Consider the following 13,766-nt stretch of genomic DNA (forward strand, 5'->3'; position numbering starts at 1 on the left):
GGTGTGCATTGGAGTCTGTCTAGTGCACGTCTAAGGGGTCGTTTAGAACATTCTTGCGCTTAAAACAAAGCTAGATAGGGACATAATGAATATAACAGAATGTAGGTATCTCGAAAAATTCTTTTTTTAACTTGACACAGCATCTAAATTACATGCCGCTCCTATACGTGAGATGCTGACAAAACAGAGAGACGTTATGCAACGGACCAAGATGTCCATCTAGTGTGTAAGTGCATTTTCAAAAGCTGAGGTTCGTTTTTAATCTGATATGGCTAAAAAATGCGCCGCTCCTGAGAAAGATGCTGAACAACAGCGAGATGCGTCCATCTGGAACACATCTAAAGGGCCATTCAGAAAAAATACACACTTGCACCAAAATATGTGCCTATATAGGGATGCAATGAAAAAATAAACAAACAGAACACAAGGGGGCCTGGGTAGCTCAGCGAGAATTGATGCTGACTACCACCCATGGAGTCGCGAGTTCGAATCCAGGGCATGCTGAGTGACTCCAGCCAGGTCTCCTAAGCAACCATATTGGCCCAGCATTCCAAATTGGGGAGAAATGGTGAGAAAAAAAAACAATACAAAAAAAACACTTTTTTTTTGTTCTTTTTAACTTGACACAGCGTCTAAAAAACATGCCGCTCCTGTGCAAGTCACTGAAAACCACAAGATGCCATGGAACAGTCAAATACGTCCACCTAGCACACATCTATGGGGCCATTCAGAAGGAACGCATCCTTGCGCTGAAAAAAGCTAGATAGAGACATAACGAAAATAACAGAATGCAGGTGTATCGAGACACATTTTTAAAAGCTAAACCTGTTTTTAACTTGACTTGGTGTCTAAAAATTTGCCGCTCCAGCGCAGTACGCTGAAAAAAACTCGTAACTCTGTCTAGCGCACGTCTAAGGGGATGTTTAGACTTAAAATTTTCATATGCTAAAAAAAACTACTATAGATATAGGTGCAACAAATAAAATGGAACACAGGTGTCTCGAGAATGTTTTTAACTATTAAAGTTCTTTTTAACTTGACACAGCTACTAAAAAGCATGCTGCTTCTGCGTGAAACACTGAAAAACAGCGAGATGCGATGCAACAGTCAAAGACATCCGTCTAGAGAACATCTTAGGGGCCGTTCAGAGTGAACACATTTTTCACTGTAAAAAGCTAGATAGAGACATAATGAATATATCAGAATGCAGGTGTCTCGAGATGCATTTTTAAAAGTTGAAGTTCTTTTTAACTTGACATCTTGTCTAAATATATGCCTCTCCTGCGCAGGACTCGCGAGATCTGGCACAATGCACAAAAATGCCCGTCTAGTGCATAAAGATATTAGAATGTTACAATGAAACACAATGCAGGTGTCTTAAGAAGGTTTTAACAGTTGAAGTTCATTTTAACTTGACACTTCGTCTAAAAAAATGTGCTGCTATTGTGCAAGATGCTGAAAAACAGTTTCATCAAGTTGTGATAAAATGGTCAAAGATGTCCGTCTAGCTAGCAAACATCTACGGGGTTGTTCAGAACTAAGACATTCTTGTGCTAAAAAAAGCTAGATAGGCACAAAACAAATATAACAACGCAGGTGTCTCAATAATGTTTTTAACAGTTAAGTTCATTTTAACTTGAGATGGTGTCTAAAAAGCGTGCTGCTCCTGCGCAAGATGCTTAAAAAACCAGCAAGATGCAATGTAATGGTCAAAGATGTCTGTCTACCGCACCTCTGAGGGGCTGTTCAGAACAAACACATTCTTTCGCTAAACAAAAGCTATAGAGGGACACAACAAATATAACAGAACACAGACGTCTTGAGAATGTTTTTAACAGTTTCAGTTCTTTATAATGCCACAGCGTCCCAGCACTCCTGTGTAAGACACTGCAGCGATCACAGATGTCTGTCCACACGTTTTTACGCTAGAAAAGCTAGATAGTAACACAAGAAATATAACAGAACGCAGGTGTCTCAATACATGTTTTTAAAAGTTGTTTTTAACTTGTCATCTAAAAACATGCCAGTCCTGTGCTAGATGCTGAAAAAAAAACAAAAAAAAAACAGCGAGATGCAACAAAATGTAAAAGACATCCATTTAGCGCATGTTTACATCGAAAAACAATTGAAAAACAGAGTAAATGATGAGATCTCCCTTTGTGTTCCATGTAAAAATATCAGCATACAGGTATGGAATGACATGAGGATGTTTTAATAACCACTTTTCCTAATACCTATTCCTTTAAAGCAGGGGTGGGGAACCTTTTTTCCCATTAAGGTCCATTCGAGTATTTACGAAATTATCCATACAACTACTTGCAATTTCTGATTGTGGGTTGAAATTAACATACACATTCCATTACGTGCTTTTTTTTTTTTTAGTTAATTGAATCAAGGCCATTTTTTTGCTTTTCAAATTATTTCTCAAATGGACTCGTAGGCCGGGTAAAATGGTCTTGCGGGCCTTATACGGCCCTGAGGCCTGACGTTCTCCACCCCTGCTTTAAAGTACACTCTTCTCATGATTTGTATTTTGTATTTCAGAGAGGATCTACATCAGAGTGATTGATCCTTTTACAATCAAACCCCTGGATGCCAAAACCATCATCGACCATGTCCGTGCCACCAGGGGTCGAGTCATCACAGTGGAGGATCACTATTATGAGGGTGGGTTTAACCTTAGAGCACAGTCTCTTTTGTTTCCAACATACATTTCGGCATGGTTGCACATCCAAGTAGCATGAATATGTCCAGCCGAGGAGGTTGTGTTGGTCTATGAGGCCTCCGAGTGATGTTGTGGCAGTCTGTAATTGGCTGCTTTGAAGAAAGATGATGTGTTGGCAAATTGTCATTGGATCAGAGATCAAGAGGCTTTGTCTTGTCATAATAGTTAGATTTTTCGGCCTTGTCGCATCATGTTCATTCAGGGGATAAAGAGAAAGCGAGAAGCGGAGGGCTGTCAGGTCTTCTTAGGCATGCCCACGAGGCTTGTTGTGACCTAGATAACATAAACAGCTCTGGACGTGGCATTACTGCCTGCGTGCCAGAGGTGGTGCACGGATGGACGAGAGAGAGAGAGAGAGAGAGAGAGAGAATAACATCCAAAATCATTCTGAAAGCAAGCATCTCCTTTGCCCAGGGAAAATTAAGAGGATAGAAAGAGAGAACATGTGATTGCAGCAAGAATGAAAGAGGCACTATTTGGGGAGACCTTTAAAGGGATAGTTCACCCAAAAATTAAAATTCTCTCATCATTTACTCACCCTCATACCATCCCAGATGTGTATGACTTTCTTTCTTCAGCAAAATACATTTGAAGAAAAATAGAAAAATATCTCAGCTCAGTAGTTCCTTAAAATGAAAGTGGATGGTGACCAGACATTTGAAGCTCTAATAATCACAATTAGTCATCATAAACGTCATCCATACGTCTAAATGATTGTCTTCTAAAGCGATACGATTGCTTTTGGTGTGAAAAAGATCAATATCTAAGTACTTTTACCATTGCTTCCAGTCAGCAGCAGTATATGCATTCTCGAGAGCACTGTAAAAAAGGAAAAGGGAATCCGGATAAATAATTTTCATATCCATTCCGGAGTGGAACTTCAATAAATTGCCCTTGAAGGTCTCTGCGTTGTTCTGTCTTTTCTGAGCGCTGAAGTAAATCAATTATTGTTAATTCACACATTTAATTCCGTTATTCATTTTATCTGACTCCAATTTTATATTAATCTGACTCCAATTTTAAGTTGACCTCTAATTTATATTTAAGCTCTAATTAATTTCTGATCATTCTTTTAATTTAACATTTTTAGGTTATTGATTACTCTAAATCCTCTTCTATTCATTGTCCTTTTGATCTTTGAAGACTTGCGCCGGCCGTTATTAAATTACGTAAACCTCCTGAAAATGGATAGCCAGTTCCGTTCTTAGTCAGGGGTTGTAGGGTTAACTAATATTGTCTGGTTTGGCTTTTCTCATAACCAGATGATATTGCCGCTTAGTCACGTACAAGACGGGCGGTGAGCAGTGACAGAGTCTTTAAATGGCTTTCTCCTACCCGGTTGTCCTGAGTGTTTTCTCCTATATTAAAGCTCCAGTATGGTCTACCCTGGTCTATTGAAATTCAAATCCTACCCGGCTGTCCTAGGTGGTTGTCCTACCTGGTTGTCCTGAGTGGTTTAAATTCAAACTGAGAGTCTTTAAATGGCTTCCTCCTATATTAAAGATCCAGTAATGATTTCAGAGGAATTCAGAATAAATCAAATAATAACAATTTATTTGTCAGGTAGGATATAAAACATTGTTGTAGAAATTCAAATCAAAGCCAATTTCACATGATCAGAATAAACAAGCATTACTAAAAATAAAAGACAAGTCAAAGAAACATACCTGACAAAACTACATGCAGTGGTACAGCATGGGAGATCTGTATACAGATTCCCAGAACTTCATGCCAACTTTCCTTAAATATCTAGACAGAATAAACATTGTGTACCAAATGGTATTATCCTTTGAACAATGAGGATTTGGGGGTGAATGGGTTCTTGACTTCCTGGGGTTTAACCTTGTTAACATACAGGAGATAATTTCAATTGTAGGTCAAGGAGGGGGAGCCACCTCCAGAATTATGCAGTATTTGGCAAAGACCTTATAACTTTGTTACCATTAGTTTTATCAACATGGGAAAGAGACCACTATACCAGTCGCACAGAGACCTCTTAAATTATATCAAACACATACAGTTGCATTCTTTGTTTTCATGGTATTTGTTATATTTTTTACATATAAATCTTGTGTCTTTTGTGTTGGTCCAGAGCTGATGAAGGGGAGAAGGGGGAGAGAGAAGGGGGGGCAGCAAGGTGATTTGCAATTTATCACACTGTGGTGATATTCAGGTGTAGATTTCAGCTTTTGTGAGAGAGTTCTATGACGTTGATTCTCGCAGAGTTCTTTGACTTTTACCGGAAATGGCGCCTTTTGATGGTAGACATTCTGGTGCCAGCCTTACAGCACTGAGTTCACGGGGTCTCTCGTGTGACGTATTTATGTTGGCATGTTACAGACATAATCTCACGTTCTTCTCTCAGTTAAGACATCCAGGATAAGCACACAAATGCACCATTGTGAGTAAACAAACAGATACAAATACAGATCTCAAGCAAAACAACTAAGCTTCTGTACAGCATTCCCCCAACTCAGTTGTAAACAGCGCTGTTCTTCTGGATGTGTCGCATGTGCGTTAGTTCTCGTGTCAACATGCCAAAGCGATTTTGTCATTTACGTATGCCGCTGCTGACCAGAAGTGATGATTTAGAGTTAAAAAAGTACTTAAATATTGATCTTTTTTGCACCAAATGCAATCGTGTCATTTAAGAAGACATTAATTTAACCACTGGAGTCGTATGGATGATGCTTATGCTGCCTGGTGGAAAATCTGTTCTTTTTGGAGCTTCAAATGTCCACTTGCATTTTAAGGACCTACTGAGCCAAGATATTTTTCTATTTTTCTTCAGATGTGTTTAAAAGCAGAACATAGGGGCAGAAGGTCAAACAGTGACAGGTTTAAATGTCCTTTTTCATGCACAGTTGAGTTAGGATGGAGTAATAAAATAAATATCAATTGACACTTTCACTAAGCTACTGACCAATCCTACCTTGCCAACCATTGCCCTCCGCCCTGTTTGCTCTTTTTTATAGTATAGCTGTAGTCACACTACACTTTGCACCCCATTTGCTTCCACTCAAACACATCCAAGAGCAGGAGACAAGAAATGCAAGACCATGGAAAGAAATTTCGCATTCCATTGCGTACAAAGATGCAAGTTTGGTGAACTCTGACCCACCAATCCGAATGTCGAGAAGACACGTGACCAAAAGAAGATTGAAATGTCATATACTGATCTCTTGACTCAATGCAAAGAAAACATATTTCAAAGCTGTGTGTTTTATTGTTGCAGGAAAGTGAGTAGATGGTATATTCTAACAATTTCAACATAACATTATTTGTTTTTTGTGATTTATAATATATTAAAACCAGATGCCCTCGCTAATGACATCTTACCCTGGTCTGTTGCAATGTCCAAAATAATTTCACATGCTCAGAGTCTAGTGTGATCAGGGCTTTAAGCTATGTAAGTTCTGTGTTTGGATAGTTTTCAACTGAATTTCACTGAAATTATCCAAAATATGGTGAAACTTGGCATTTTGAAATTGTGACACAAGTAATCCAGATAGGATACACCCTGAATTCCTTGGCGTTGCAAGTGCAACGCTCTATCAGTTGAGTTACCGTGCAACTTGATCGTGGCTAATTAAGTTTGTAAATGTAGTTGGTTATGTAATGCAAATGTTAAAATATATGACCTTACAAGTCATGCATTAAAGCATAGGTTCCCTATCTGTCACTCACTCGACCTTGTGTCGATGTAGTGACACTAGGGGTCACTCTTGGGAGCCCGAGACACCACTGGTCTTTGATAAAAGGCCAATGAAAATTGCCGAGTGGTATTTGCATGCCACTCCCCCAGACATACGGGTATAAAAGGAGCTGGTATGCAACCACTCATTCAGATTTTCTCTTCGGAGCAGAACGGTCATGCTCATTGAGCTGAATACTACTGTTCATTCACCTCTGCTGGATCTGACGGCGCATTTCAGCGGCTTCTCCCTCCTCTGCACTGGTGCACTGCAGAGAACGCCCCTGGGTGCTTCGGCAGAGAGTATATTTTCTGAAAGAGCTTTTTTCCCCTCTAAAAGAATATATATTTCTCTAAAAGAGCGCACACACGGAACGTCTTTTTAAAGATGCATCTTTTTAAAGATGCCTTTCCGATTGTGTGTTATTCCTGGTTGCGGTCGTTATCTCTCAACTTCGGATGGTCATGATCGCTGTCTTTCGTGTCTGGGCGCGACCCACACGGAGGCAGCATTTGTGAATGGTTCATGTTCTCACTGCGAGAACATGACCATGGCAACGTTGCAGTCGTAAGAAAGCAAGCCACCCCAGCGGCTCACCACCTCGGTCCTTCTACCTACGGGTATAAGGCCAGTGCGGCTAGCACTGGGGGCGATTTGGGGACCCCAATGGGATTGTCTCTGCCGGGTATCCCCCCGCGGACCTCCCATTCCCCAGCACGCTCGTCTGCCCCAATCGGGCATCCGGATGAGTTCGCCGGCGAGTCTGGCGTCTTGTTCGGAGCCCGCAAAGATGATGAGCTCTCGAGCGCAGCATCGGAGAGCGGGCTTGTCCAGTCAGACGCAAAAGCCTCAGCTGGGCTTCCCCCTTCGGGGATGATTGCCCAGTCACAGGCCGATGCCGAAATGATGGACATGCTTTCCCGGGCGGCCGCGAGCGTCGGGTTAGAGTGGAACCCTCCGCTCTCGCCTGAACCCTCGCGGCTTGATGACTGGTTTCTGGGCTTGCGGCGCCGCTCAAAACAGCCATGACCCGCTCCAGTGCCATTCTTCCCGGAAGTGCATGAGGAGCTGACGAAGTCGTGGGAGGCACCTTTTACTGCCCGGCCCCAACTCCGCAGTTCCCCCGCTCTCACTACCCTTGATGGCGGGGCAGCCAGGGTCTATATGACGATTCCCCTGGTGGATAAGGTGCACCTATGCCCGCAGAGTGCCGCCACCTGGTGCGGATGCCCTAAGCTCCCTTCCAAGCCCTGTAGGCTCATGTCATCCCTGATGGCTAAAGCCTACAGTGCTGCTGTACGCCATGGCTCTCCTGCAGGTCCACCAAGCCAAGGCGCTGAAAGAACTGCATGAGGGTAGTTCCGCCCCAGATTTGATGCAGGAACTGCGCTCGGCGACTGACCTCGCTCTCCGAGCAACGAAGGTCAAAGCGCGGTCTCTCGGGCGGACGATGGCCACACTAGTGGTCCAGGAGCACCACCTTTGGCTCAACCTGGTCGAGATGGGCAAGGCCGACAAGACACGGTTCCTTGCTGCCCCCATTCCCCAGGCGGGCCTATTCGGCGACACCGTCGAGGATTTTGCCCAGCAGTTCTCGCCGGTAAAGCAGCAGATGGAGGCAATCCGGCACATCCTGCCCCGGCGCGGCTCAAGATCCCGCACCCCGTCTGCTCGTCGCCAAGGGTGTCCCCCTGCGGTGACTGCACCGGCTCCGCCGCAGCCCGCCCCTTCGGCCCAGCCCCGGCGTGGAACCCACCGCAGGAAGCCGACGCCACCCGTCTCACAGCCGGTGCCGAAGAACCCACGGAGGTCCTCGAAGCGCCCCTGAGACGGGCGACCCAGGGACGAGGGAACCCACTCACGTGGAGCTGGTAAGAAGACCACTCATCCCGCGGTGGAGGGCCAGGTGGAAAATCTTTTGTTGCCTTTTTGTTTGATTTCACCGCATGCCCAAGTGGCTGCGGTACCCAACAGTTCAGCAAAAGAGCGGCTTCCTTCCTCCCTGGGTCACATACCCGGTGTGTAGGGTCATCACCACGACTATCATCCACGGGCTTTTTCTTGCAGGATTGGCGCTCCGGTGGTGGCCTTTCCGCCCCTGAGCGCCCAGCTGTGGCACACAGCCCCCGATGTGGCAGTCTCCACAGGTTACGAGGACAGGCCTCTTCCTCCCCCATCCCAGGCTGTTTCTGGGGGTGGTCACAAGGAGCCAGGTAAGTGCTTCGATGTCCTTAGACTCAGCACGGCCACAACGTGGTGTGGCACCTCATGCTCCGCCCCACCGCGAGGCCCCACCTGCCGGTACGTCCGACGACGTTGTCCCCTTGGTCCCCCTCACGCGGAACTTGGACGCGTGGCTCATGCTTTCCAATCCGTCGCGATGGCTGATCCGGACAATCCGACTCGGCTACGCGATTCAGTTCAGGTGCCCGCCCAGGTTCAGTGGTACTCACTTCACCTTGGTCAAGGGCGAAAACGCTGCCACCCTGCGCACGGAGATCGCTGCCCTCCTACGGAAGGATGCGATAGAACCTGTCCCTCCAGCTGAGATGAAGAAAGGGTTTTACAGCCCCTACTTCATCGTACCGAAAAAAGGCGGTGGGTTGCGGCCAATCTTGGACCTGTGAGTACTGAACCTGGCATTACACAGACTCCCGTTCAAGATGCTTACGCAAAAATGCATTCTGGCGAGCGTCCGGCATCAAGATTGGTTCGTGGCGGTAGACCTGAAGGATGCGTACTTCCACGTCTCGATCCTTCCTCGACACAGACCCTCCTGCAGTTCGCATTCGAGGGTCAGGCGTATCAGTACAAAGTCCTCCTTTTCGGCCTGTCCCTGTCTCCTCACGTCTTTACGAAGATCGCAGAGGCTGCCCTTGCCCCGTTAAGGGAGGTGGGCATTCGCATTCTCAACTATCTCGACGACTGGCTAATTCTAGCTCACTCTCGAGACATGTTGTGCGTACACAGGGACCTGGTGCTCTCACACCTCAGCCGACTAGGGCTTCAGGTCAACTGGGAAAAGAGCAAGCTCCTCCTGGTTCAGAGCATCTCTTTTCTCGGATTGGAGTTGGACTCCCCTTGACGGTGCGCCTTATGAATGAGCATGCCCAGTCTGTGCTGGCCTGTTTGAAGGCGTTCAAACAGACAACAACGGTTCCACTGAAACTTTTTCAGAGGCTCCTGTGGCATATGGCATCCTCAGCGGTGGCCACCCTGCTCGGGTTGTTGCATATGAGGCCGCTTCATCACTAGCTCCAGACTCGAGTCCCAAGATGGGCATGGCGCCACGGGACACATCGCGTGGCCATCACACCGGTCTGTCACCGTCTTTTCAGCCCTTGGACCTACCTCTCGTTTCTACGAGCAGGTGTTCCTTTAGAACTGGTCTCCAGGCGCGTCGTGGTCATGACAGACGCCTCCAAGATGGGCTGGGGCGCTGTTTGCAACGGGCACGCAGCCGCCGGCCTCTGGACGGGCCCGCGACTGCATTGGCACATCAACAGCATGTGTCAACCACCAAGGCAGTCTGCGCTCTCGTTGTATGTCACAACTCACCCGCCATCTCCTCCTCTGGAGTCAGCAGCACTTCAATTCGCTGTGAGCCACTCACATCCCGGGCAACCTCAACACTACAGCGGACACGCTGTCACGGCAGGTTACCCACAGGGGAGAATGGAGACTCCACCCTCAGGTGGTCCGGCTGATTTGGAGTCGATTCGGACGGGAACAGGTGGACCTGTTTGCCTCCCAAGAATCCTCCCACTGCCTGCTCTGGTACGCCCTCACCAAGGCTCCCCTCGGCATAGACACACTGGCACACAGCTGGCCCCCTGGCTTACGCAAATATGCGTTTCCCCCAGTGAGCCTGCTTGCACAGACCCTGTGCAAGGTCAGGGAGGATGAGGAGCAAGTCGTCCTGGTAGCATCCTACTGGCCCACCCAGACATGGTTCTTGGACCTCACGCTCCTCGTGACAGCTCCCCCCTGGCGAACTCTCCTGAGGAAGGACCTTCTTTCTCAGGGATGGGGCACCCTCTGGCACCCACGCCCAGACCTCTGGAATCTCCATGTCTGGCCCCTGGACGGGACGTGGAAGACCTAAGCGGTCTACCACCCACGGTGGTAGACACAATCACTCAGGCTAGGGCTCCCTCTACGAGGCGCCTGTATGCCTTTAAGTGGCGTCTGTTCACTAAGTGGTGTTCTTCCCGACGCGAAGACCCCCAGAGATGCGCAATCGGATCAGTGCTTTCCTTCCTGCAGGAGAGGCTGGAAGGGAGGCTGTCCCCTTCCACCTTGAAGGTGTACGTTGCCACCATAGCAGCACACCACGACGCAGTCGACGGTAAGTCCTTAGGGAAGCACAACCTGATCATCAGGTTCCTAAGAGGCACCAGGAGGCTGAATCCCTCCAGACCGCGCCTCGTTCCCTCATGGGACCTCTCCGTAGTTCTTCAGGGTCTACAGAGAGCCCCCTTTGAGCCTTTGCAGTCAGCTGAGCTTAAGGCACTCTCCTTGAAGACTGCCCTCCTGACTGCACTCACTTCCATCAAGAGGGTAGGTGACCTGCAAGCGTTCTCTGTCAGCGAAACATGCCTGGAGTTCAGTCCGGGTTACTCTCACGTGATCCTGAGACCCCGACCGGGCTATGTGCCCAAAGTTCCCACCACCCCTTTTAGGGACCAGGTGGTGAACCTGCAAGTGCTGCCCCAGGAGGAGGCAGACCCAGCCCTGTCATTGCTGTGTCCGGTGCGCGCTTTACGCATCTATTTGGATCACACGCAGAGCTTTAGAATTTCTGAGCAGCTCTTTGTCTGCTTTGGTGCACAGCGGAAAGGAAGTGCTGTCTCCAAGCAGAGGATCGCCCACTGGCTCATTGACGCCATAACTATGGCATATCTCGCCCAGGACATGCCGCCCCCGGTAGGGCTACGAGCCCATTCTACCAGAGGTGTAGTGGCTTCCTGGGCCCTGGCTAGAGGTGCCTCTCTAACAGACTTTTGCAGAGCAGCGGGCTGGGCAACACCCAACACCTTTGCAAGGTTCTACCACCTCAGGGTGGAACCGGTTTCATCCCAGGTAGTGGCACGCAACACAAGCGGATAAGCCCGGGATAGCTGGCTTGTGTTGCCGGGTGTATCGCTTGCACATAGCGCCTTCCACCTCCCTTGGAGCTGAAGACGTGCGCCATTAATTCCCAGTAGTGTTCACAACTTTGTTCCCTGGTTGACTTCCTCCGAGCCCTGTGGCTGTCGAGTTTTCGGAGAGACTCGCTGCTGGCCCAGTACACGTGCTAATTAAGAGTCCTGTTCTGGGGTAGGTGCTCCACATGCGGCGGTTCCCTGTAAGGCTAACCCCATGCGATATATATCTTCTGCTAGTTCGTTTCCCTGTTGGCAAACTGCGTCTTCCCTGGGCAAAGCCCATCTGCCCTAGTCTCCATGTTTGTAGTAACTCCTCCCCCATTGGGCAGGATCTACCTTGAAGACTCTTCACATGGTTGGAAAAACCATGTGACGTATTCTTCCACTTAAATATCCCCCCCTCTTTGGGCGAGGTGTGGTCTCCTTGGGAGGGACACCCCCGACTAGACCTGGCGGCCCAGTCAGATAATCCCCCTTCTTTTTTAGGGAGTGGAAAAAAAGAAGGGGAAAAGAGGCCATGACTGGTTTAAGCCTGTCTCTATCTTTTGGGTAGTCGACTTGTCCCCAAAAAGGGCCATTCGACACTCATAACTATGTTGGGGGAGGTTACGTGTCGACCTGGTGTGTTGGCTATGAGGCACACAATAGTCTGCCCACCACACACCGCCAGTTCACGTAACAGTTCAGCCAATTGTGGCGTTTCGTATAGGGACCCCTAGTGTCACTACATCGACACAACGTCAAGTGAGTTACAGATAGGGAACGTCATGGTTACTTGTGTAACCTCCGTTCCCTGATGGAGGGAACGAGACATTGTGTCCCTCCTGCCACAACGCTGAACTACCCGCTGAAATGGCCGGACCTTATATCGGCTCCACAGCATAAAACCTGAATGAGTGGTTTCATACCATCTCCTTTTATACCCGTATGTCCGGGGGAGTGGCATGCAAATACCACTCGCCAATTTTAATTGGCCTTTTATCAAAGACCAGAGGTGTCTCGGGCTCCCAAGAGTGACCCCTAGTGTCACTACATCGACACAATGTCTCGTTCCCTCCATCAGGGAATGGAGGTTACATAAGTAACCATGACATATTCTGATGTCATAATTGTGTTGTACTGTGTCAGAAACAAGGCAAAAGTAAGTATTTATACTAGTGATTGGTGTAGAAGTGAATAAAAAGTGTTGTTGTGTCGCCTCTAGTGTTCATTTCACCAGGAACCTGCTGCGATATGAACAACAAGGAACAAAAAAATAATTTGTCAAATATATAGGAAAAGTAACATGAATATAGAGACCAGGGGCTCTATTTTCCTGACCGTGGTAAGTGAAGCGCGAAGCGCAACGATAATGCACTAGGTCTTATCGAATTTTCGTGCCAGCGCAAAGTGCTAGTGGGTGTGGGTGGAAGTGTTTGCGCTATCTGTGGGTGTATGCTTGCAAACTGTGGATGTATTGTATGTTAATGAATTGGCGCAAAGCGCAATATTCTATTTTCCTCAGAAAATGGTGATTACGCTAAGACGTTTGAGAACCATGTCTAATCTTGGCGCAAAGTCTAAAATCAGTTCCTGCATTGCTGTTTGAAATTCCACCAGCAGATGATATCAAAAAGCAATCGATCACTTTTAATACTAGCCATGATTTGTGTGTCAGTAGATCAATATGACATAATAATAAGTGTATTTTGTATAGTGCCTTTCCAAAGCTCAAGGACACTGTACAGAAATTAAACATAAAACATTAAACAGAGTAAAGTATAGCAAATATAGATTACGAAACAATGAACAATGGGAGAGAAACAAAGCATATTTCAATGAGGTGAGACACATGCGAGCAGGACGAGAGCCAGCAGTCCCAAAGGGGCTGATTGAGAACATACAACACATACAGTACATCGCGGGGATGCATTGCATACAGCCCATTTACTCTACCAAATTCTCATGAATGGGCTTTATTTGTATAGATGTTGCTTGACAGGAAATGGAATATATAATAGGACAAAGACGGTGCAATAACTGGAGAAGAATCTCAGAATGAAATTACACTTGACCCAGCCCATTAGCGCTTTGCAGTATGGTTTTGCCAACCCACTTGTTCATGGCCATGCCCACTGAAATTGCGCATATGATGTATCGCATAGCTCTGTGCTTAAGGCATAGCGCTTGTATAACAGGGCCTCAGGTTGTTCTCTACCT

At 47.1% G+C, this 13,766-nt stretch overlaps 1 protein-coding gene across 1 annotated transcript in view; it reads left to right on the top strand.

Moving 5' to 3' along the window:
* LOC127427869 (transketolase-like) overlaps positions 1–13,766 on the top strand; it is a 32,517-nt gene that overhangs the window by 17,857 nt on the left and 894 nt on the right. The window contains exon 13 of the mRNA XM_051675743.1: positions 2,545–2,667. Within this exon, the coding sequence (XP_051531703.1) occupies positions 2,545–2,667 (123 nt within the window). The remainder of the gene's footprint in view (positions 1–2,544; positions 2,668–13,766) is intronic.

Source organism: Myxocyprinus asiaticus, chromosome 37 (assembly GCF_019703515.2).
Source record: "Myxocyprinus asiaticus isolate MX2 ecotype Aquarium Trade chromosome 37, UBuf_Myxa_2, whole genome shotgun sequence".
Lineage (NCBI taxonomy): Eukaryota > Metazoa > Chordata > Actinopteri > Cypriniformes > Catostomidae > Myxocyprinus > Myxocyprinus asiaticus.